The following is a 25,713-nucleotide window of genomic DNA, read 5'->3' on the forward strand; positions in this document are numbered from 1 at the left end:
CTGGTGTGCTTGTCTCGAAGCGGGCGGCTCCAGGAACCCCAGACGGATGCAGCCAGCAGCCGCTGCCACGTCTCCACCGCCGTAGACTAGCGCCTGCGTGGGCCCAGGGGGCGGGGCGGCGCGGCGCGGAGAGGCGGGACCTAGCGTGACTGGTGTGGACACGGCCCAATGGGGCTCGCCGGCGGCGGCGCGCTGCGCGCCGGGGGGCGGGGCCGGCGGCGGTTGGGGGCTGAGCCCGGGAGGCGGAGAAGGTTTGTCGTTGCTCAGGCCGCCGCATCCCTCGGGGAGCCGTGCCGCCGCCAACCGGGACTCCGGGGCTGTTTCCTAGTCCCCTGCTCTTGTCGCACGCCGGACCTCACTAGCTGCTCATCCCATCGCCCCGCGGGCCAAGCCTCCGGCAGCATGTGCGGTAAGGGAGCCCGCGGGCGGGGGGCGTGTTGCCGGGCGGTCCTGAGGTGCGGAGCCCGCGTCGCCGAGGCCCAGGGCGCTGCCGAGGTTGTGGGTGTCCGTGATGGGCAGGGGGCGTTCCTGCGGCGGCTGTGGCCCGGGGAGCGGGGGGCGGGGGTCCTCAGAGGACACCTGGGCGGTGGGTGGGCCTCTGAGAAGGACGGGGCGGGTGGGGGGGTGCACAGGGAAGGAACCGAAGGGGCGAGTAAATGCCGCCCTCACCCCGGGGCCGAGATACCGAGGTGTGGACGGGCCTCCAGGTGAGCGGGGCAACCTGTGGATCCTCCGGTGGCATCTGGAAACTTGGCTTTCCTCCTTGAAAAGGAAAATCTTCCTGACAGGCCCACTGGAACTCTAGCTAGGGTAATACCACAATGGTGTTGCATAGCATCTTACTTCCTGCCACTCCCTGCCTCCACCGAAAGCTTTGCTGATCGATATCTCGATCGGGCTGGGACCCCGGTGAAGAGGTTCAGAACGGACCCTGGAGACAGACCACGCATTCCGGGCCGCTTGCATATGGAGTTATGAGTAATATTTACCGTCTGTCTCTTAGGATGTGGACCCATATCAGAAAGTCATTTCGAAAAAAAAAAAATAACCAGTGGCTTTTCTAGAATAGAACCCTTTTATTATCATCAAAAAGTGTTTCTGAAAGGGATTGTGTGAATGATACCTGACGTGACTGCTTATATTTTATAATTGAGATTTAGCCCAGAAAGGGTTGTCTTTTTTTTTTTTTTTAAATTGACAATTGATGTTACCCTCTGGAATTCAACCCCCTCCCCCTTTTTTTGGCCGGTCGTGGGGCTTGAACTCTGGGCCTGGGCGCCGTCCCTGAGCTCTTCAGCTCAAGGCTACTGTCCTACCCCTTGAGCCACAGTCCAACTTCCGGTTTCCTGGTGGTTAAGTAGAGATAAGAGTCAGTTTGGCCTAGTGGTTAAAGTGCTTGCCTGGCATGCATGAAGACCCGGGTTCGATTCCTCGGTACCACATACATAGAAAAAAGCCAGAAGTGGTGCTGAGGCTCAAGTGGTAGAGCTCTAGCCTTGAGAAAGTCCAAGGGCAGTGCTCAGGCCCGAGCTCAAGCCCAGGACTGGCAAAAAAAAAAAAAAAAAAGAGTCTCACGGTCAGTGCTGGGAGTTTGGCCTAGTGGTTAAAGTGCTTGCCTAGCATTCACGAAGACCCGGGTTCAATCCCTCAGTACCACATACATAGAAAAAAGCTAGAAGTGGTGCTGAGGCTCAAGTGGTAGAGCCCTACCCTGGAGAAAATCCAGGGACAGTGCTCAGGCCCTGAGCCCCAAGCCCAGGACTGGCTACTCCTCTTGAGTAGCTAGGATTACGGGCAGTGAGCCACTGGTACCTGTCTTAAAGCACTTTTTTTTTGTTTTTTCCTTTTGTGGGTCATGGGGCTTGAACTCAGCTTGGGCGCTTTCCCTAAGCTCTTCAGTTCAAGGCTACCACCCTACCCCTGAGTCACAGACCCACTTTCCATTTTCTAGAGGTTAATTGGAGATTAGAGTCTAAGGTCCTTTTGTGCTGGGACTGGCTTTGAACCTTGATCCTTAGATCTCAGCCTCCTGAGTAACTAGGATTACTGGAGTGAGACACTGCGCCCGGCTCAGAGGTAAGAGGTAAGGTGTTAATGGAGTTGAAGCCGTTTAGTAAAGTTAACTCTGCAGCTTTCAACATAAAGGAACTAAGATTGTACTCATTAAGGTTTTTTTCCCCCCTGTATTTCACTTTATATTCATTCATTTCAGCTTCTGGAAGTGAGGAACATGTTTAACTTTAGCATAGATTAATAAAAACACAAAGCACCTATAAATAGCTTACTGCAATTATTAGAGTAGAGTTGACTTCAGAATCAGTTATACTTTTACTGTGTCTACGTAGAATAATTTTGTAAAACACCTGATTTAAATTAGTGTTGTAAAATAGAGAATTTTCAAACTGGTTAATCGCTAGTGTGCTTCATTGGTAATTATTCTTGAATGGCTAATTTTGTGTGTGTGTGTAAGTGTATAAAAAATACCCTGACATTCTAGTTGCAGGTTCTTTCCTCATCTGGCTCCAGGAGGAAGGGATGTTGAGGTACTGTAGAAGAAGAAAATCAGATCCAGTTTAGAAATGGCTCAGATAAGGAAGAATTTTAGGGTGGTGTCTCAAGTGCTGGGAATTTTTATATAGCTAGTTACAGGATAGCCATTAGACAAGAGTTTTACTGATGAGGAAACATTATGAAGACTAAATAGGCCAGAACAATCAGAGGCTTTTCCAAGGCCTATCTTTTACTCAGCCCAGAATTGTGCATAATTCCAGAATAGTACAATACCTCTCTAATGAAAAATTAAAAAGGTAAGATGTGTGCAATTAGTTTCTTCCCACATTTATTTATTTTATTATGATTATTTTTGTGCTGGTCCTGGGGCTTGAACTCAAGGCCCTTCAACTCGCTGTCCTTGAGGTTTTTTGCTCACATCTAGCCTATACTGCTTTAGCAATAGCTGCACTTCCAGTGTTTTGGTGGTTCACTGGAACTGGCTTTGAACTGTATTTCTCAGATCTTAGCTTCCTGAGAAGATAGGATTAAAAGGGTTAGGCACCATTGCCCAGTTCTCTTTTTATTTATTTATTTTTAAATTTATTTATTTATTTATTTATTTGTAGTTCTCAGGCTTAAATTCAGGGCCTGGGTATTGTCCTTGGATACTTTTTGCTTAAGGATAGCACTCGGCATGTTGAGCCACAGCACCACTTCAGGCTTTTTCTCTGTGAGTGGTACCAAGGAATCCAACCCAGGGCATCGGGCATGCTAGGCAAGCACTCTACCACTAGGCCATACTCCCAACCCTTCTACTAGCTTTTTATAGATAGTTTTCTGATTATTAAGTAAATGAAGAATTGTACCCTTCTGATTTTTGGAGGTTTGGAAATGAGATTTTGCTCAAAAGCTGTAAGGGGAATTGCAATTTAAAAGTATCTTACAGAGGGATAAGATTGGTGCCTCACGCCTACAATCCCAGTTACTGAAGAGCCAGAGATCCAGAGGATTGCAGGCCAAACTAGGCAAAAATTTATCAAGACCCTGTCTCAGCAAACAAGACAGGTCTAGTGGCTTACAATTGTGATACAGTTTTATGGAAGGCATAAGTAGGAAGATGGCTGAGGCCAACACAGTCAAAAACTCAAGACCATATCTGAAAAATAACTAGCAAAAAGGCTCACACATGAGGGTGTATGGGAGTGGGAGTGTGGGGGTGGTATAGTATGGCATGGTTCAAATGGTAGCATGCCTGCCTGGCAAACTTGAGGTCTTAAGTTCAAACTCTACTAGTCCCCGCTCTCAAAATAAGATAAAACAGTGTATTTGGAAATCAAATCCTTTTTTTTTTTTTTGGTAATTATTCCATCTAATGGCCTTGGAGGAGTTTGAAACTGGTTGCTAGGATGAGTCATAAAACCAGTACTATTAACAGATCCTTAGATATTGTATCCAATATAAGATTGTGAGAGACAATAATTAATTGCCAAATAAGCATTTCCTCTTTTTTTTCCCCTAAAATTAGAGAAGTAAATGGGTGCTAGTAGTGTTGAAGTAGAAGGTGGGAGGTCCTGTAACATAAGAGTTTTCTGGGATTCACAGACAGCAACATTAAAAGATTCCAGAAAACTCTAAATACAAACCTGATCACTTTGGTATCTTAAACTTTTCATTATGACATCTTTTTCCACTTCATACCTTTTTAGGATGCTTGCTGAATCTTTTTAGAACCTGCATATTGTATTCTGTTTCTATCATATGGAACATTTTGACTATATAGAAAGTCTTGGAATATATTATGAAGATGGCCTTTGTGCTTGGCATTCTGCCCTGTGGAGTGATGACTAAAACACGGTATCACTTTCAAGGAATTGCTCTCTGGTTAGAGGAAGCAAAGTGAATATACATCCTTATTCATTGCCATTTCATAGACTACTGTAGAAGTTCAGAGACAGGAGAGCTCTGGACTTAGGGTATTTATGTGAGCCTAAGAATGTTCTAATGAAGGGGCAGGATTCTTACTTGAGAGGTGTTGGTTAGTAGGGATTAGTGTGAAATGATGAGTTATTCATTGAGGAAGAAGGAAGTTGAAGGAAGAAATAAAAGTACAAGGAAAGAGACCAAAGAACAGTTGTATAGTTGTTAGTGGCAAAGACAGAGCTGATTTCAAAATGAGACTTCTGCTCTGTATAATTAGAATGGTTTTGCTATTGCATAGTCTGTTTCTTCTACATTCTCACCTCTCACTCCTGGGTGGGGGATTGAACCCTACCTTGTGAATGGTAGCCAAGAGCTCTATAGTAAGCTACACTTCTAGTCCAAATTATTCATGTTTAATGCTGCAGAGAGTTCATTGTATTTTGATATGAAGAAATCATTGTTCATCCCATATATGAAAGCAGAAAGGCTTGAGTTTGTTTTGAGGAAGAAGGCAGTGAGTATCAGTGACAGAAGTTAAGAGGTCTGAGCATGCTTCCTGTTAACTGAGAGATTATTTACTGCAGAGTGCCCATTGTGCGGTTTTATACTCTAAATATTGTCTGAAAGTCAAACAAAAATTGTTCTAGAACATTAAACAATGGAAATTTAATCTGTAAAAGAGTGATTGTTTACAGTGTTGGAAAAACATCAAGAGTTACATGTAAGAGAGATTAGGTTCAGGGGCTGTTCAACTTTTGTCACTGGGCAGGCAAAAGTAGTAGTATGTGGAATCTCTCTCTCTTTCTTTCTTTATTTCAGAAAGGATTAGAGTATTACATTGTTGAGATGAAGATTAAAGACTTCAGTTCTATAGTGCATATCTACTAAAAATGATAAGGAAGAAAAAATGGGAAATTTGAGAATAGTGTGTGTTCTAGGCTCTAAAATAATATATGAGCCAGTTGCTGGTGTCTTATGTCTGTAAGTCTAGCTGAGTTAGGAGTATCATGGGCAGGAAAGTTTATGAGACTCTCATCTCCAATTAGCTACCAAAAAAGCTGAAAATGGAGCTGTGGCTCAAGTGGTAGGGTGCTTGTCTCAAGCAAAAAAGCTCGGGCTGGGAGTGTAGCCAGTGGTAGAGTGCTTGCCTAACTTGTACAAAGCCCTGGATTCAATTCCTAGGTACCACATACACAGAAAAAGCTGGAAGTGGTGCTGTGGCTCAAGTGACAGAGCACTAGCTTTGAGCAAAATGTGTCCAAGGACAGTGCCCAGGCCCTGAGTTCAAGCTCCACGACTGGCATAATAATAATAATAATAATAATAATAATAATAATAATAAGCTCAGAGACAGTGCCCAGGCCCTGGGTTCAATCCCCAGTACAATCACACCCAAAAAGTGATAAGTAGGCTGGCATCAGTAGCTCACGCCTGTAATCCTAGCTACTCAGAAGTCTGAGGATCAAGGTTCAAAGCCAGTCCACCCCGGGCACAAAACTGTGAGAGACTCTTATCTCTAGTTAACTACTAGAAAACTGGAAGTGGCCCTGTGGCTCAAAGGGTAGTGTAGTAGCCTTGAGGTGAAGAGCTCAGGGACAACACCCAGGCCCAGAGCCCCATGACCCCAAAAAAGAAGTGATAAGTGAATGGGATTGCTCAGCAATTGGAAGGGCTCATATGAAAGTGTCCAGCAGTAGATGAATGAGTTCTGTGTGTCTCAGTACCCAATTCAGGTATGGAACCCATGATTAAGCATAGTGGACTCAGAGGGGGCTGACTTGACAGGACAATGAAAAGTCATCTGAGGTGAGTGGTCATAAAGAAATGGGAGAGAGAGACGAACTCTGAAGGCTAAGAGGAAATGCATGTTTTTCTCTTGGGAAACATGATATAGGAAGACTGTGAGGGAGTGTGTGATTAGAAATGTCAGAGCTTAAATGATGCTTTGAGCTTTAGACTGTTCAGTGTCAAGGAGCCCATTCAGTTCATGTTTTTGGAGAATGAAGTACAAACATCTGCTTCACCAAAGGAAAATTTTATCCCAAGTGTAAGTCATAAACAAGAAAAATTTACACTATGAAAGCCCATGCCTGTCTGGAGGTAGACAGTGTCTCTATTCATCCAGCTTCTGGGTGTGATACTGAAGCATTTATCTATCACATAGCAGATTTCCAGACTTTCATAGTTGCTTTGAGAAGATCTTTTCATTAGAAAGTTTGATGTGATAGGTCAGAGATCTGAAAATAAAGGTTGAACTAGTGATTTCTTTTCTGACAAGCACTATTTTTTTTTTTTTTTTTTGCCAGTCGTGGGCTTGAGCTCAGGGCCTGAGCACTGTCCTTGGACTTTCTCAAGGCAAGAGCTCTACCACTTGAGCCTTAGCACCATTTCTGGCTTTTTTCTATGTATATGGTACCGAGGAATTGAACCTGGGTCTTCGTGCATGCTAGGCAAGCACTCTACCACTAGGCCAAACTCGCGGCCCCAGTGACAAGCACTATTTTGAGTATGATTACATCCCTGTGAAAGTGCCTTCCATTATGTTTTTCCAGCCACTTTCAGGTTGAAGATAATCCTCTTATATCAGCTAATGAACTGTCTTGGTTGTATAGTTCTAAAGGTAGGTCCATAAAACTGACAGACTGACTTCTTAGCTTTGATTTTCCTAACTAGGTATGGTTTAGGCTAATTCCCTGTCTTCTCCCAGCTGTATTACTTATCTTAGAAAATTTCTTTCTAAGCTGGGCATCGATGGCTCATGCCTATGATCTTAGCTACTCAGGAGCTGAGATCTGAGGATCATGGTTCAAAGCTAGCCCTGGCACAAAAGTCTATGAAACTCTATCTCCAATTAACTTCCAGAAAACTGGAAGTGGTAGTATGCTAGCTTTGAGCTAAAATGCTCAGGGACAGCACTCAGGCCCCAGAGTTCAAGCTTTTGATTATTATTATTATTATTATTATTATTATTTTGCTAATCCTGGAGCTTGAACTCAGGGCCTGGGCCTTGGACACATTTTGCATACACACACACACACACACACAGATACACACACACACAAAGCTAGTGTGTTGGCTTATGCCTGTAATCCTAGCTACTCAGGAGGCTGAGATCTGAGGATCAAGGTTCGAAGTCAGCCTGGGCACTTTGTCTAAGGTTAGCCTTGTGCTGAAGAGCTCAAGGACAATGTCCAGGCTGAGTTCAAGCCCCATGACCCACACACACAAAAAAATTCTTGATATCCTTCATCCTTTTCTTCCTTTCAGCTTCTGCTTAGTCGTACAAGGAGAAATGTTGCTCATACCTCTGTGTCCTCTTTACTCTTCTCTTACTCTTCTTATTACCCCAGTAACAAAACAAAACAAATGACAGTAATAATTATTGAAATAATAATACTTTTACCAAATAAAAGGCATTTTTGAGTTGTAATTTCATAGGTGCTATTTCATTGAATCTAAGATGGCTGAAAAGAGAATGCACCATTGTTTTATGGACCACAAAAAAGAAAGCATTCATATCTATAGATTAGCACTGTCAGTCTCTAAACCTATAAAAGATTCTGAAGATGTTTCAAAATTTAATACACTTAGTAATCTAATTTTCTTGAAACCAGTGACAAATCTTGCCATCATCAATAGGAGATGACCAGACAAAATACATACACTCTGGAAACATTCTTGTCTCTACTATACAGTTTTTTGCTTTTGTTTTTTTGTTGGTTATGGGGCTTGAACTAAGGGTTTAGGCACTGTCCCTGACCTTTTTCACTCAAGTCTAGCCCTCTACCCTTTGAACCACAGTGCCACTTCTGGTTTTCTTTTTTTTTTTGCCAGTCCTGGGCTTGAGCTCAGGGCCTGAGCACCACTGTCCTTGAACTTTCTCAAGGCTAGAGCTCTACCACTTGAGCCTCAGCACCACTTCCAGTTTTTTTTTCTATGTATGTGCTACCGAGGAATCGAACCCAAGTATTCCTGCATGCTAGGCAAGCACTCTACCACTAGGCCAAACTCCCGGCCCCCCACTTCTGGTTTTCTGATTGTTAACTGGAGATGAGATAAGAGTATCATGGACATTTCTTCCCAGGCTGGCTTGGAGCCATGATCTTGAGATCTCAGCTTCCTAAGTAGCTAGGATTTCAGGTGTGAGCCACCAGTGCCTGGCTTAGTTCTTAAAAGACTATCAAGCCTTTTTTTTTTTTTTTGGCCAGTCCTGGGCTTGAGCTCAGGGCCTGAGCACTGTCCTTGGGCTTTCTCAAGGCTAGAGCTCTACCACTTGAGCCACAACACCAGTTCTGGATTTTAATATGTATATGGTACCGAGGAATCAAACCCAAGTCTTTGTGCATGCTAGGCAAGCATTCTGCCACTAGGCCAAACTACCAGCCTCTATCAAGCCTTTTGATCCATCTTCCAGCCCCCATGTTTCAGGGAATTCATGGATTAGAGGAACTGGTTAGATAACATTTTGGAGACAATTGGACATAACCTGAAGGTATGACATTCATCAAGAAAATTCGTCCTGCTTGCTTTGGGGAAAATGGAGCAGTTGAGGGGGTGCACATTCTGGTTTCACAGAGACTGAAGAGTCTTAGCAGCAAGATGTGAGGGGTGATCCTTTTTAGATCTTTGCATAAAACCAAACTGCTGTAAAAGGATTTTTTGGTAGTAGGAAAAATTTGAATGTGAACATTGGGTTAGGATAAAAGCCTATTACAGTCTTAGGTGAGATAGATAATATGGTTTTGTAGAAGAATGTTCTCAATATTTTTACTTTTTATTAATGCTTAATGATATATTCTGAAGATGGGGGCAGGGGGAAAATTATATTCTGAAACTAAAATCCTCTTTTGCTGGTATTTTAGCTTTAGTTTTGTAGTTACAGAGCACTCAAAATAACAGAAGTGGTGTTCTGAGGCCCAGAAGAGAGGTTTAGTCTGTCAGGCATGAGAAAGTGCCGGAGCCATCAGAAATGGCTTCAAAGCAAATGGAGGAGGCCTCAAATATCACAGATAATGAGCTAAGGGAGAATTGATTGTCCAATACCTCAACTGTTAGTGGTGGAAATATACCCCGGTGTTGTTGTTGTTATTTATTTTTTCCAGTCCTGAGGCTTGAACTCAGGGCCTGGGCCTTGGATATTTTTTGCTCTGCCACTTGACTTCTGGCTTTTTCTGAGTTTGTGGTACCAAGGAATTGAACACAGGGCTTTGTGCATGCTAGGTGAACACTCTACCACTAGGCTACATTCCTGGCCCCAGGTCTATGTTTTTATTCTCCATGTATTAGGTGTCATGAATCATTCGATTTTCTTTCTTTTTTCTGGTGTTGGGGCTTGAACTCAGAGTCTGGGTACTGTCCCTGAGACTCTTTGTGCCTATTCCTCTACTACTTGAACCCCAGTGCCATTTCTGGCTTTTGCTGAGTAGTTTATTGGAGATAAGAGTCTCACAGACTTTCTGCTTGGACTGGCTTCAAACCATGATCCTTAGATCTCAGCCTCCTGAATAGCTAGGATTACAGGTGTGAGCCACTGGCGTCTAGCTACAGTTTCCTTTCCTATTTAGAAAATAGTGCAACTGAATATGTTTCTAACTTGTGGGTGCTTCCTGGGGAATTGTTTTATCATCTCAAAGTTCATTTTACAGAAAGGAAAACTGATTTGGGGACATGTTTAGTTCACAGGATTTTGTGCACATACTGGTATTGGGGCTTGAACTCAGGGCCTCATATTCTGTCTTGGCTTTTGTACTCAGGGCTATCACTCTACTACTTGAGCCACACTTCTACTCTTAGATTTTTTATGGTTAATAGGAGATAAACATTTCATATTTATCTTCCTGGGCTGACTTTGAAACGTAATTCTCAGATTTCAGCCTCCTGAACAGCTAGGATTGCAGGTATGACTCACAAGCATCTTTTTTTTTTTTTTCCTACCTCCCTCCCTCCCTCCCTTCTTCCATTTCTCCCTTCCCCCCTTCCCTCCCTCTCCTCTCTCTCTTTCTCTCTCTTTTTTCATTTTATAGTCAGGCACTAACTTTGACTGGTCTCTCAACGGTGATCCTCCAATCTTTTGGTCAACCTCTCTCAACCTGAGTGGCTGGGATGACAGACCCAACCAGCTGCAGTATTGTTTTGGAAGAATTATGTTCTGTGTTCTGTGTATTGTTTTCTTTGGAAATTGAACTTAGGGTTTTGTTTTATCACCAGGGGAAACTCCCAATTGTATATAGGGGTGTGTGTGTGTGTGTGTGTGTGTGTGTCCACACTTAGGATCTTGAGTGCTGCCCCTGAGTTTTCATTTTTATTTTTTGCTCAAGACTAATGAGTTACCACTTTTAGCACAGCTCTACTTCCATTTTTTTGGTGATTAAGATGAGAGTTTCATGTGCTTTTTTTTCCCCCATGGGTCTGAACTCTGCACCTGGATACTATTCGTGAGCTCTTCAGCTTAAGGCTATCACCCTACCCCTTGAGCCATAGCCCCTCTTCCCCTTTTCTAGTGATTAATTGGAGATAAGAGTCTTACTTTCTTTATTGCCCAGGCTGGCTTTGAACCACAATCCTCAGATCTCAGCCTCCTGAGTAGCTAGGATTATAGGCATGAGCCACGGGCACCCAGCTCTCTCATGTACTTTTCTTAGGCTGGCTTTGAGACAGGATCCTCATATCTTAGCCTCCTGTGGAGCTAGGATTACAGGTGTGAATCACTGGTGCCTGGCTAAGTTTGGTAATTTTGTAATATTTTACTTGACAAGATGGCAGTCAAGAAAAATAGATTATCAATCGTACAAACTTCTTGGTCTATCATGGGGCTTGAATATTGGGCATGCACACACACAACAAACATTTATTTCGATATTTATATGTTCATTTGTTAGGAAATGGAAAGACTTAGAAAAAATCATATTAAGTGAAGTAAGCCAGACTCAAAGGAACTAAGGCTCAATGGTTTCCCTCATTTGTCATAATCAGTAGAAACCTTGTGCTCTACTAGCAGAGATCTGCAATAGAGCAAAACCTTGATACATAAGGCCATATAGTATGAAGCTAATTGAAAGGACCTCCAGGATATTGAAACAAAAGCCATATAATGAATAATTGTTGTCCTTAATGTACTATGTTATCTCTCATCTCCTTTGCTGTCCCTTGGGTATCTCATATTGTTACAGTATCTCACTTTGTTATCTGATATATTGAATTTATTTGTATTTGGTTATTTGAAATTTGATAGGGAAGGGGAGAAAACCAAGACGGGGGGTGGGTGGTGGGGGGGAGGATAATGGGTACCAAGATATGTGAAAGGGTATCAGTGTATGTGAATTAATGCACCTTCTATCTGGCAAATATCATGTGACCCTTTTATTAATTACAATAAAAAATTAAAAAAATTAAAAAAATTAAAAAAAAACTGAAAAAGGTTCCACTTCCTTTAAACAATTTGAAATGAAGATTTCTTTTTTAACGAAAAAAAGGGAAGCTGTGGTGATTCATGCTTGTATTCTAGCTGTTCCGAAGGCAGAGATTGGGAAGATTATAGTTCAAGGCCAGCCCGGGGAAAAAGTTATTAAGAGTCAGGGATGGTGGTTCATTCCTATGGCCCTAGCTTTGCAGGAGTTATAAATGAGAAGACAACTGAAAAAATGACGCTTATTTGAACATAACTAAGGAAGGGACTGTCAACTAAGTGATTGAGGGCCTACCTACCAAGTATGAGGTCCTGAGTTCAAAACTTAGTACCACATCAGGCACACAAAAAGGGATTTGGCTTTATACTTTATGTATCCTAAACATAATTATGTCAATTACGATTCATTGATAGAATTTTTCTGTTAAATATTTGTTTGCAGGTATATTTGCTTACTTAAACTACCATGTTCCTCGCACAAGACGAGAAATCTTAGAGACCCTAATCAAAGGCCTTCAGCGACTGGAATACAGAGGATATGATTCTGCAGGTATTTCCCTTTAAATGTCTTATGAGTGTGCTTGATTCTTGAATTGAGTATTTTTCTTGACTCGAGCAATGACTGTTTTGTAGGTTCACATGTGAATATTTTTTCTTTTTTCATGTTTAAAGTGTTTATGTATTTCAGCAGCGTTGTCATCTATGTGTAGCATTGCTTCTTGAGTTGATCTTTACTGTAAAAAAAAACCAACATAAATCACATGGGCATTTTTTTTTGTGGGTCATTGGGCTTGAACTCAGCTTGGGCACTGTCCCTGAGCTCTTTAGCTCAAGGCTACCACTCTACCCTTGAGCCAAACCCCACATGCCGTTTTCTAGAGGTTATTTGGAGATCAGAGTCTCAGGTCCTTTTGTGCCTGGGTTGGCTTTGAACCTTGATTCTCAGATGTCAGCCTCCTGAGTAGCTAGGATTACAGGTGGGAGCCACTGTGCCTAGTGACATGGGCATTTTTATGGGAGCAAATTCTAGAGTCTTACTCTACAAATTCTGCCTTTCATTCCTGTTCATGATGGAAGAGGGTGAGTCTGAAAGTCACAAGAACCTCAGATTCCATGATTCCCTAGGGTGATTTATGAAACCCAGCATATAGTTGAACTCATGACTATAATATATTATAGCAAAATAATGCAAAGCAATATTAGCCAAAGCAACAGGTATATGTAGTGAAATGAGAAGGAAACTAGACATGAGCTTTCAAGAGTCATCTTCCAGTGGGGGGTACTTCTCTAACAGTGAGTTGTATAGCAGATGAAGCCTCACCTGTGAGGGGAGCTCCTTGGTAACTCAGTGCCCAAGGTCTTTTTGGAGCTGGCAGTATAAGCACTGTATGTCTTACATATACCAAAACTCCTCACAAGGAAAAAGCAGTTATTTAGGACAGATTGAATATTTGAACAAATGAAGGTATAGAGAGCCATTCTTACTCCCTGAAGATGGATGATAGGAATTCTGAGACCCAAGCCCCCAGATGCCAGCCAAGGGACAACTTTGAAAGTAGGGAGTTCTAAGCTAGCAGTGACAGATCTCTTTTCTGTACACCTAACATTGTACATTTAACACTTAGTATGCTTCACATTGGGTATTTAACTTCCTTCACTGCTCACTGATGGAAATTAAATCCTACAAGTCCTTTATTATTAATATGCTCCTTCCTTTTCTGGGAATGTATTTTTCCCATGTGTATGCTGTTTATTTTCTGTATGCCTCGGGAGTTCCTTTTTTTTAAAATAAGGAATATTCTTTAAGATTATTTACTCAAAGGGGGGAAAACCAAGACGGGTGGGGGGTGTGTGGGGGGGAGGGAAATGGGTACCAAGACATGTGAAAGGGTATCAATGTACGTGAATTAATGCACCTTCTATCTGGCAAATATCATGTAACCCTTTTACTAATTACAATAAAAAATGCAAAAAAAAAAGATTATTTACTCAGCCCACCTATGTTACTTCGTATTTTTATGGGTGAGCTCTGACATCTACCTCCCATGCTCTCATATGTTTCAATTTATAATACATGCAATTTATGTGTGTCTCTGTATCTATCTTTCCCTTCGTCCTTCCTTTGGTGTTTTTTGTTTTGGGTTTTTTTTTTGGTGAGTATGTGTGCATGTGTGCATGCACGCTGGTCCTGGTGTTTGAACTCAGGGCTTTGACACTGTCCCTAAACTTTTTTCTCGGCCACTTATGCCACAGCTCCACTTCTGGCTTTCTTGTTAATTGGAGACAAGAATCTCCAGGATTTTTTTTTTTTTGCCAGGGATGGCTGAAAACTATAAATCTCAGATCTTACATGCCTGAGTAGCTCAGATTGTAGATGTGACCTGAGCCTGGCCCTTTCGTGTTTTTTTAAAGGTTGTTGAGAAAGAGTCTCACTATGTGTCCCAGGCTGGCCTGGAATTTACTCACTGTCTAGGTCAGGCAGGCCTCAAACTTGAGAAATTCTTCTTACTTTTCCCCCCCTTTGTTTGTACAGGGGCTTGAACTCAGGGCCTGCGTACACACTGTCCCTTAGCTTTTTTACTGTAAGCTGACACTCAATCACTTGAGCAGTTCTACTTCCAGCTGGTTAATGTAAGATGAGTGTCACAGACTTTTATGCCCAAGATGGCTTTGTCCTCTCTCTAACTCATCCTCTTCATTGTTTTACAGTTGGCTGATTGTTTTTGCAATATTATTTTTCTGCTTAAAATGACTCATTGCTTTCCTGTCTCTTCAAGGATAACATTTTTAAGTTCCTTAGCTACTTAAAAAGTTGTCTTCAAAAGTGCTTTCCTGATGTTTCTCTTTATCCTCCTTGTCAGTGTATGTTCTTCCTTCCTTGCTTCATTTCTCCATCTTCCTTCAACTATGACCTGAAGTACTTCATTTTCACTTGTAACTTGTATAGTAATTGCTTAGAATATGTAATATTCTAATATGCAATTAGTCTTTTCTTAAAGAATTTGAAAATTGTAAACAGTAACTGAGTCCTTCCTCCCCTTTCCCCACCTCCCTCCCTTTCTCTCTCTCCTTTTCCGCCTTCCTCCCCTTGGCTTCTTTGCTCCTTTTTTCTCTCTCTTCTCTTTTCCTATCTTCCACTCCTTCCCTCCTCAGCCTGTGGCTTCTAGGCATGTCTACTGATTCATATCCTCCAGCCTTAGTTTTGTTTTGTCTGGAGCAGCTATCATGACTGGTGCATAATGAGAGTTTTCAATAAATGCTGAATTAATTAGATAACAGTACATTTTTTTTTTTTTGCCAGTCTTGGGCTTGAGCTCAGGGCCTGAGCACTGTCCTTGGACTTTCTCAAGGCTAGAGCTCTACCACTTGAGCTGCACCACTTCTGGCTTTTTTTTTCCTATGTATGTGGTGCCGAGGAATCGAACCTGGGTCTTCATGCATGCTAGGCAAGCACTTTAACCACTAGGCCAAACTCCCGGCCCCAACAGTACAATTTGAAATTAAAATTGCCTTATATCAATTTTAGCAGTAGTATCTAAATCTTGCTTTCATTCATCTTGATTTAGGTGTGGGATTTGACGGAGGCAATGACAAAGATTGGGAAGCCAATGCCTGTAAAATTCAACTCATTAAGAAGAAAGGAAAAGTTAAGGCACTGGATGAAGAAGTTCACAGTAATATATTTAGTTTGCTTTTTGTCCTTCTCATTGTGTGATCTTTGCCAATACCTCACATTTTAGTATTCTTTTTGAGGACGATTTTTAAAGTACAAGGGAGGAAATAAAAAGTGATTTTGTTATTGCTTGACAGGCTTAAAATTGTACTTGAGCTTTAAAAATGGTCACAGTACCTTGCTACATGTCTGTAATCTTATATACTCAGCAGATAGAGATGGAGAGCACAGAGTGGGAGAACAGTTACTGATACCTCATCTCAAACAGCAAACTGTTCTTGGGGGCAGGTGGTGTGGTCCAAACTGTGTGGGAGGCTGTACTTGGGAGGATCACGGTCTAACTAGCATTGGTCAAATAAAAAAATGAATCCTCTCTGAAAAATAACTAAAGTAGAATAGGGCCAGGATGTGGTTCAAGAAGTAAAGCATGTGCCTAGGAAGAGTAAGACTGTAAATTCTCCAGTACTGAAAAATAGTCACAGTAATTAGGGAAGGAAAATAGTTAAATACATTGGTATTTTTTGATAGTACCTGTTGCTTATATGTCTTCACTTGGAGACAATTTTCATTTATTTAGTAATGGCTCCAAATGCAAGAGAATTTGTTGCTGCTAGAAGTTCAGATATGCTATTGAGAAGCTGTTAGTGCTACCCTATAAGTGGGAAGGTTAAGAGTTCTCTGCTGAACAAGGAAAGAAGAAAAATATGTCAGGGCTGCCAAAAGCTACCAGTTTTGCTGTCACATCTCAAACTAAAGTGTTCTGGCCACAGGGCATGCATGATCAGTTCTTGATGAAGATGGAAAAGGTATAGCATTATGTATAAGTACATTGAAACACGTTTCTGTGGATAAGGTGGCGAATTACTTACTATACTTAACATGGCTTCTAGCATCTTTACAGCTTTATTAAGTGTGGAATTTCTCATTTTTTTCAGAACAACAGGATATGGATTTGGATATAGAATTTGATGTCCACCTGGGGATAGCTCATACCCGTTGGGCAACCCATGGAGAACCCAGTCCTGTTAATAGCCACCCCCAGCGCTCTGACAAAAATAATGGTTTGAACAGATTCTTTGTGCTTTGGGATGATTGCAAAGGGCCAGTAATGAGAGAATGAAGGCTTTATGGTTTTGTTATTTTAATTTTCTTTGCATTTGGAAAATTTCAAACTCTTTGACAAATAGCGTATAGAGAGCCTCACTCATATACTATTCAGACTTCTCATTTATGCCACATGTAAATTAAGTTTATTTAAACTCTTCCTGCTTAGCTGTTGGAAACAAATAGACACCATAATATACATTGATAACTCTTGAGTATCTTAAATCTATAGCTTCTTCTTCTTTTCCTTTTTCCTTTTTTTTTTTTTGCCAGTCCTGGGCCATGAACTCAGGGCCTGGGCACTCTCCTTGGGCTTTCTCAAGGCTATAGTTCTACCACTTGAGCCATAGCACCATTTCTGGCTTTTTTCTATGTATGTAGTACCAAGGAATCAAACATACGTGCTAGGCAAGCACTCTACCACTAGGCTAAACTCCTGACTTCCTTTTTCCTTCTTATTTCATTTGTTTTTCCTATAGTTTCCTGCAGTGTAGATTTTACTAATTCATATATCTGTGGTATAACATTTTTAGTGTTGATACTGTATTTCTCTCTCTCTCTCTCTCTCTCTCTCTCTCTCTCTCTCTCTCTCTCTCTCTCTCTCTCTCTCTCTCTCTCTCTCTTTCTCTTTCTCTTTCTCTTTCTCTGTCTCTCTCCCCCCCCCTCTCTCTGTCAGTCATGGGTCTTGAACTCTCTGGGCCTGGGCACTGTCCTGAGCTCTTCAGCTCAAGGCTATCTACCACTTTGAGCCACAGTGCCACTTAAAAGTCTCTCTTAAAAGTCGAATAAAAATTGAGCAAATAAAATTAATTGTAGAATTGAATAGTTGCATCATTCTTTTTGGCAGAGTCTTATACTTATTTATAGTAAAGAAGGTAATTGTTCTAGTTTGAAACTCATACTCAAGAGTGAATCAACAGAGACATGAGAATGACAGTTATTTACCTCAGCTGTCTTACTGTGGAAATGGGAAATGGTCCAGTAAACTTGACCCTTTCCTGTAGTAACATAGGAGCTGTAGTTTACCCATAGATAAAACTAGTGTCTCTGGACATTAGTTCATTTTATTTACTCATTGTAAGTACTATATGTTGCTGGCCACTGGTGCTCATGCCTGTATTCCTAGCTACTAAGGAGTCTGAGATCTGAGGATTCAAAGCCAGCCTGGGCACAAAAGTCTGTGAGATTCTTATCTGCAGTTAACCACCAGAAAACCAGAAGTGGCGCTGTGGCTCAAGCAGTAGAGTACTAGCTTTGAGTAGAAGAACTCAGGGACAGCTCCCAGGCCCAGAATTCAAGCTCTACAACCGACCAAGAAAAAAAGAAAAGAAAAAAAATCCTGTATATTTCTGTTAAGCCATGTAGCCAATACTGCTCTTTTGTAATTTACATGATGGTAATCTAATAATAATAAGTAGATGTGACTTGAAATCTATTCAAAATAATAGCCATTACATAATCAGATTTCTAATTTTTTGTCACTAACACTTTTACTTTTTTTTAATAGAGTTTATTGTTATTCATAATGGAATCATAACCAATTACAAAGACTTGAAAAAATTTTTGGTAAGTAAAGAATACACTAATTTTTGAGATACTTTTTTTGTGTGTGTGCACGCATGTCAGTCCTGGGGCTTGAATTCTGGGCTTGGGCGCTGCAGCTGAGTTTTTGTGCTGAAGGCTAGTGTTCTGCCACTTAAGCCCTACTCTGGCTGTTTTTTTGTTTTTTTTTTTTTTAAGTGGATAATCGGAGATAAGGGTGTCACAGACTTTCCTGCCCAGGCTGGCTTTTGAACCAAGATCCTCAAACTCAGACTCGTGATTAGCTAAGATTCAGGCATGAGCCACTGGCACCTGGCTTGTCCTTTTAATGAGAGTCAGGAAATGGGATGTGTTGAGATGTGCAACACTATCTACTTAAGACTGAGTAATCCTAAGGCAATTGTAAGAGTGTTGTGGTCTGTTGGACTTTTCTGACTACAGTAGAAAAGTTCTGATTTCTTATGTAAAAAGGAAGTAATTAGCTTGATGCCAGTGGCCCATATCTATAACTAGCTATGCTAAGGCTGAGTTCCAAAGGATGGGAGTTCAAGGCTAGCACAGACTGGTAAGTCCAAGAGACTAGTTCCAAAATAATTAGCAATAAGCAGAATTGGTGACATGGCTCAGGTGTTACAGTGCCAGCTGAATAAGCACAAAATCCTCAGTTCAAACCTCAGTTTTGCCCTCTCTCAAGAATGGGAAGTAATTATTTGACTTCATTATTAATGACCAAAACTTTAAATAAAATAGTATTTTGAAGACTGAGTGGTACAGAGAACCTGGGTTTCATCCCCCATGTGGAAAAAAGAGTCTTTAGGGGCATCTTTTGTTCTGTGATAGACCACATTCAGCATTTAATAAAAGAGTTTTCTAGGGTCAGGCATAGTGGTGTATGCACATTTGTAATCTCAGTTACGTAGGAGGCAAGGCTAGGGAGATGGAGATCAAGGTTTGAGGCTGGCCTGGGCAAGAATATAAGAGATCCTGTCGAAAAAGTAAAAGAGCAGAAGGAAGTGTGTCTCATGTGGTAGAGTGCTTATTTAGGAAATGTGGGACCCTGAGTTCAATCCCCAGTATCATACACACACAACTGAAATATTTCTGGAATGTGTACCAGAGCAGATTAAATTAAAGATCTATGTCCTAAACAGCTATGTGCTATATTGTAACAGTTAAAGTGATGTCAGGACCTTTCCAGGTGTCTTCTCAGGGCTGTCCAATTAAACTTTCTGCAGTGACACAATACTGTGTTTCTATGCTAATGGAATAACCACTAGCCACAAGTGACTGTTGATTACTATGACAGAGAAACTGGATTTTTGACTGTACTGGATTTTAGTTATAGTTCAATAGCCCCATATAGTGAATGAACATTTTACTAGATTGTGTAATATCATCATCAGTGAAAGAATTGTTATATTCAATATGAAATAAAGTGTTTTATGTTTTTTTTCCTTTTGGTCCTGGAGCCTAAACTAAGGGTCTGGGCTTTTTTGCTCAAAGTTAGCGCTGTAGTACTTGGCCACAGCTTTACTTCCAGAATTTGTTGGAAATGAGAGTGTCATGGACTTTACTGCCTCAGCTGGCTTCAGACCATGATCCTGAGAACTTAGCCTTATCAGTAGTTAGTATACAGATGTGAGCCATTGGCATCCAGCTTTGAATGTTTTATGTATCATATTTTAATTATTTGAGATATATTTAGTTCATATATAGCTTATATTTATATAACTAAGTTAAACTATTCAGCTGTATAGAGCTCATTATTTAGAGTTCACTCTAGTCAGGTGATCACCTAAATTTTGTGTAAATGCATTATGGTTTGCAAAAAATATTGGAAATTAGGGAGTTTTTTTGGGGGGGAGAAAAGTCTGTAGAGAGGATCTGGTTATTATAGATATTTCCTTAAGTTTGTCTTTTTCCTCTACTTACAGGAAAGCAAGGGCTATGACTTTGAATCTGAAACAGATACAGAAACAATTGCCAAGCTGGTGAAGTACATGTATGACAACTGGGAAAGTCAAGACATCAGTTTTACTACGTTGGTGGAGAGAGTGATCCAACAATTGGTATTCAGATACTGTTTATGTCCATATTGAAGCTTGAACTCTCAGGGTCCTACACTTTCACTTGGCTTTTTTACTCATGGCTGATGCTCCACATTTGAGCCATACCTCCAATTCTAGCTTTTAGCTGGTTCGTTGGAAATAAGAGTGAGTCTTATGGAGTTGTCTGTCTGTGATAGCTTTAAACTGCAAGTCTGAGATTTCAGCCTCCTGAATACCTAGAAATACAAATGTGAGCTATCAGCAGTTGGCCAAACCAGATTTCTAAAGATAATTATAGCAGCATTAACTGTGAGGAACTTTCTTAATGTGAAATCTGATTTAAAAAAAACAAACTAATTTTTTTTTTATGTTTTACTTTATTTCCCTCTTCTTTTTTCTTTCTTTTTTTTGCCAGTCCTGGGGCTTGAACTCAGGGTCTGATTGCTGACCTTAGGCTTTCTCAAGGCTAGAGTTCTACCACTTGAGCCACAGTACCATTTCCGGCTCTTTTTGTATATGTGGTTTGTACTAAGGAGTCGAACCTGGGTCTTTTGTGCATGCTAGGCAAGCAGTCTACCACTAGGCCAAACTCCTGGCCCTGTTTTACTTTATTTCCTATGCATACAATTCAACTTGCATAATTATGAGTCTCTTGTTTGACTTATTGGCCAGCCTAGGAAGGAAACGCTATGAGACTCTTATTTACAAAACTAATCCCCCAAAAAGCTGTGGCTTGAGCTGTGGCTCAAGTGTTTAAGTTCTGGCCTTGAGCAAAAGAAGCTTAGAGGCAGCGTACAGGCCCTAGTTCAAGCTCCAGGACTGGTTAAAAAAAAAAAAAAGGAAAGAAAGAAAAGAAAAAAAAGGAAGGTAATATGATGGATAATGTTTAGATCAAAGTGTGGATTGTGGATTTTTAATTCTGTATTCTTACTGAATTTATAGTATGAGAGATGATATATCTATTGAGAAGTTTTGGTAGCATATACTAAGATGAATTTTCAACTGGTCTATGTTTGGAGCTATTAACTGTAAGCATACTGTGAAAGTGAGCTTGGTTACAAAAGTTGGTCTTTTATGTGCTAATCTCAGGAATGTCTAGATAAATTTTTCTTTTTTGCCAGTCCTGGGGTTTGAACTCGGGGTATCTAGGTGCTATCCCTGAGCTTTTTTGCTCGAGGCTAGCCTCTACTACTTGAGCTCTAGCTCAACTTCAGGCTATTTGGCATTTAACTGGAGATAAGAGTCTAACAGAATTTCTCCTTTCCCTGTCTGGCTTTGAACCATGCTTCTCAAGTCTTACCTTCTAAGTAGCTAGAATTACACCTGAGCCTGGCTGCCTAGGTAAAATTAAATGTGTTTATAAAACTAGTGAAGAAAATCATTTGTATGAACAATAAGTTTCTATGCTAAAGCCAGTATATTTTTATCATTTCATTTCTGATAATTGATTATAATAAATATTGCTAATTTTTTAATTTGCTTTTTGCCTCCATAGGAAGGTGCTTTTGCACTGGTATTTAAAAGTGTTCATTTTCCTGGGCAAGCAGTTGGTACAAGGTACATATAAATCTAATATGAATTAATACTCATAGGTATTTTGACATAAATCCTTAATTGTTCGGGCCCTGCCCTTTCTTAGGTATATTTTTATACCTAGGCGCTCTCTGCAACCCAAGACAATATGACAGCATACTGGAACTGAAGAAATGAGGACAGAGAGAGAGAGAGTTAAGCAAGCAGAGACCTGGGTGTATAAAGGCTTACTAGCTATTGAACCCTGAGCTCCTGTAAGCAAGCCTATTTATTTAGTTCAGTACAGGGAAGATTACTGTAGGTACTTTCAGAAAACAAGATATCAATTTATCTTATAGTTCTAGTCATTAACATGAAATATAGTTTGTGTATGTAGTAATAATTGATTCGCTATTGTTAGGGAGCAGAGAGAAGCAGTAAACATTTTCAAAATCCTTAACCATAACATAAACATTCATTGTCTCAAGCTTCATAGGGTCCAGTCAGCTATGACTTAGGTATCATAGGGTCCCGTTAACAATAACTTACATATTTATTTTGCCTTGTCTGTTTTGACCTTTCCAGGGTCCAGTTCTCTTATCTGAATACTGATGAGGCAGCATTCCAACCTCTTAACACTTTCTTGGTCTCAACAGCTTGGCTTTGGAGTTCCTTACAGAATATATTTATTTTTACACATTACTTTTTTTTTTTTTTGCCAGTCCTGGGCTTGGGCTCAGGGCTTGAGCACTGTCCTTGAACTTTCTCAAGGCTAGTACTCTAACACTTGAGCCTTAGCACCACTTCCGGCTTTTTGCTATGTATGTGGCGTACGGAGGAATCAAACCCGGGTCTTCGTGCATGCTAGGCAAGCAGTCTACCACTAGGCCAAACTCCCGGCCCCTTTACACATTACTTTTGTCTATTATAATGCCACAAGATTCCTTAATAAAGCCATTATATTTCAGCATTTTATTTATTTAGCCAGTCTTGGAGCTTGAATTCAGGGCCTAAGAACTGTTATTGGGCTCTCTCAAGGCTAGCACTCTACCACTTAAGCTATGGCACCACTTATGCCTTTTTCTGTATATATGGTACCAAGAAATCGAACCCAGGACTTTGTGCATGCTAGGCAAGCACTCTACCAGTAGGCCATGCTCCCTACCCCTATTTCAGCATTTATGATTGGTCTTTAGTGGATAAACTGTGTTACTTTTGAATATAGATTTTGAAAGTTCTCCAGTTTCAAGTCCAAAGCATTAGCTTTCTTTTAGTTTTTTGAAACATATTCCAGGCAGGTTCCTAGCTAATAGTACAGTGATTACTTTTGCTAGAACATTTATACTGATTATGAAGTGAGGCGCTTGAAGATTTGGTAAGAGAGATGCGTGTAGGCAAGGTGATTTAGGAGAAAGTGTTATATGTCCATTTATGTTGACAGTCTGTACAACTGGAAAACATTTTGTTTAATATTAAAAGGGAGAACAAGGTTCTAGAATGGGAAATAAGATTTTTTCTAGTATGGACAAAATTGTGAAAATTTTAGGCTTTCTGAAGGCACATAACCTCTTAGTTACTACTTGATGTCCTAATGTGAAAGAATGCATCTGGATATGTTTCAGTATAGCTTTATTTAATGCAATTTACATTTTATCAATTGAGAAATGATAATGAAAGCTGTTTATAAGAATAGACAAGTGTGGCCTTGTTTTAATCTGAAGTTGATTTTAGAGGAAAAATTAAAACATAATTTGGGTATTAAATTTCACATTTAAGTATTTAAAAGTTAAGTTGTTAGTGAATTCTTTCTAAAAATGTTTAATTCTGATTCATCTTGCACGTGTAGGCGAGGTAGCCCCTTATTGATTGGTGTGCGGAGTGAACACAAGCTTTCTACTGATCACATTCCAATACTCTATAGGACAGGTAAACTTTATCTCATGCTTTTGGGAAAATGTAGAAAATGAGTGTTTTAGCTGTAAGAATTATTTTCCTTAAGTGAGAATACATTTTTGTTGTATGCATGTATACGTATTCAGCACATACACAGACACACACGTATAAACATGGAAAAGGTTTGTTTTGTGAGTTCTCTGACAAGTAGTTTTTTTTTTTTTTTTCTGTTGTATATCCTTAGCTAGGACTCAGATTGGATCAAAATTCACACGGTGGGGATCACAGGGAGAAAGAGGTGGGAATTGCATGGATGGAGAGGAATCTTACCCTCTTTTGTTCATTCTTTACTAATTCTTTGTTTTTGGAGTGAATGAATGTGCTGGGCCTCTAAAACTGCTTATTTTATGGGAAAATATATTTTGACATTTATTTTTCTAATTTGCAGTTATATTTTGTCTGTTTGCTTTCCCCATTTAGAAAACTGCTTTTTATAATTCATTTTTATTAAAATCTAATGTTTGAGAAAATAGTTCAAATTGTACATTTTTTTTTTTTCAGTTTCAAGAGCAGTCATGTAGGTTATATGCTTAGACTAAGGAAGGAACATTGTTCACTCAGGTCACTGTTAGTTACTTGAATAACTGAGCCATGCTTTTAATTGAAATGTGCTCAAATGGTCTTCATGCATGATATTTTACTTTTAGATTTCTATACTTGATGTTTTGATTGGCATTATTTGCAGCTCTTCATTGTTCATGTTTGAAGTTAGTTTATTTATATATTTACTTGTGTAACAGGGAATTAAACCCAGAGCCTTACACATGCTAGGTAAATGCTCTATCTCCGACCTGTATCTCTAGACATTTTAGTTTTTTAAGTAGGTCTTTAAGCTATATAAACTCTGAGCCATTTTATTAATATAATTACACAGGAAAGTAAAACAGCTTGAACCATGTAGAAGAAAGCCAAGTGAAAGGTCCCAAATTCAAACCCTTGTACCAGCATATGCACACATTTTATTTTCCACTGCACAGTTGTAATTTTAATATTTTTAATGTAATTCCTGTGATAAATGTAAGCATAAAACATGTGTATTAAGTTCAGAAAGTTCAGTTTGTTATGACATTAAATTAAAATTACCATATTTTTGATTTTTTAAAAGTTAATGATAAAGAATGATTAGCTTTTACTTGGGTGAGAAATATTGCAGTGAAATATTGAAAAATGCACTGCATTTATTTTTCCTTTTGTGCTGGTACTGGGACTTGAACTCAGGGGAGTTGGGATGCTGTCCCTTAGTTTTTTTGGCCCAAGACATGTGATTTACCCCTTGAGCCACACTTTCATTTCTGGCTTGTTTTGTGGTTATTTGGAGATAAAGAGTTTCATGGACTTTACTGCCCAAGCTGGCTTTAGATTGTGATTTCAGACTTCAGCCTCGTACAGTAGTTAAGATTACAGGTATGAGCCACCCAGCTTTGCTCTGCATTTTTAATAGTTGCTATTTCACCCTATACTTTTTGTTTTTTACTGTTGTTTTGCATGGAAAGAAAGATGATATACCTAGCATTTAAAATTCTTTTGTGTTGCTGTGGGTTTTAAAAATTACTTTAGTTGATTTATATATATTTCTATATTGGTCATAATTTTTACATGCTATTTGACTCAAGTTAATTTTATGCTCTAGGCAAAGACAAGAAAGGAAGTTGCAATCTCCCTCGTGTGGACAGTACAACTTGTCTTTTCCCTGTTGAAGAAAAAGCAGTAGAATATTATTTTGCTTCTGATGCAAGGTGAGCTTCAGTAATTGAGTTAAAGAGAATTTTTAGTAAAACTCATGCTGCAAGAAATCAAGAAGTCATTTTGTATAAATCTAGTCACACTGTAGAGAACTCTTTCAACCTCCCTTCCTCTCTCCCTCCCTCCCTCCCTTCATCTCTGCTATGCTATGCTCTGCTATGCTCTGCTATGCTCTGCTATGCTATGCTATGCTATGCTATGCTATGCTATGCTACGCTATGCTACGCTAGAAGTGCTCTGGTACTAGGCCACATTTCAACTTGAGTATCTTCTTGTGTGTGTGTTGGTTATGGGGCTTGAACTTAGGGCCTGGGCACTAT

General features: G+C 40.1%; 1 protein-coding gene across 1 annotated transcript in view; it reads left to right on the forward strand.

Annotated features, from left to right (window-relative positions):
* Positions 1-228: 228 nt before the first annotated feature.
* The window catches only part of Gfpt1 (glutamine--fructose-6-phosphate transaminase 1), a 48,489-nt gene continuing 23,004 nt past the window's right edge, over positions 229-25,713 (forward strand). The window contains exons 1-9 of the mRNA XM_090336765.1: positions 229-409; positions 12,261-12,368; positions 15,385-15,492; positions 16,427-16,552; positions 18,103-18,161; positions 20,072-20,206; positions 21,681-21,742; positions 23,544-23,623; positions 25,281-25,386. Coding sequence (XP_090192891.1) covers positions 403-409; positions 12,261-12,368; positions 15,385-15,492; positions 16,427-16,552; positions 18,103-18,161; positions 20,072-20,206; positions 21,681-21,742; positions 23,544-23,623; positions 25,281-25,386 — 791 coding nt within the window. The 5' untranslated portion in view covers positions 229-402. The remainder of the gene's footprint in view (positions 410-12,260; positions 12,369-15,384; positions 15,493-16,426; positions 16,553-18,102; positions 18,162-20,071; positions 20,207-21,680; positions 21,743-23,543; positions 23,624-25,280; positions 25,387-25,713) is intronic.

This window comes from Megascapheus bottae, chromosome 7 (assembly GCF_031878675.1).
Source record: "Megascapheus bottae isolate mThoBot1 chromosome 7, mThoBot2.hap1, whole genome shotgun sequence".
In the NCBI taxonomy this organism is placed as follows: Eukaryota; Metazoa; Chordata; class Mammalia; order Rodentia; family Geomyidae; genus Megascapheus; species Megascapheus bottae.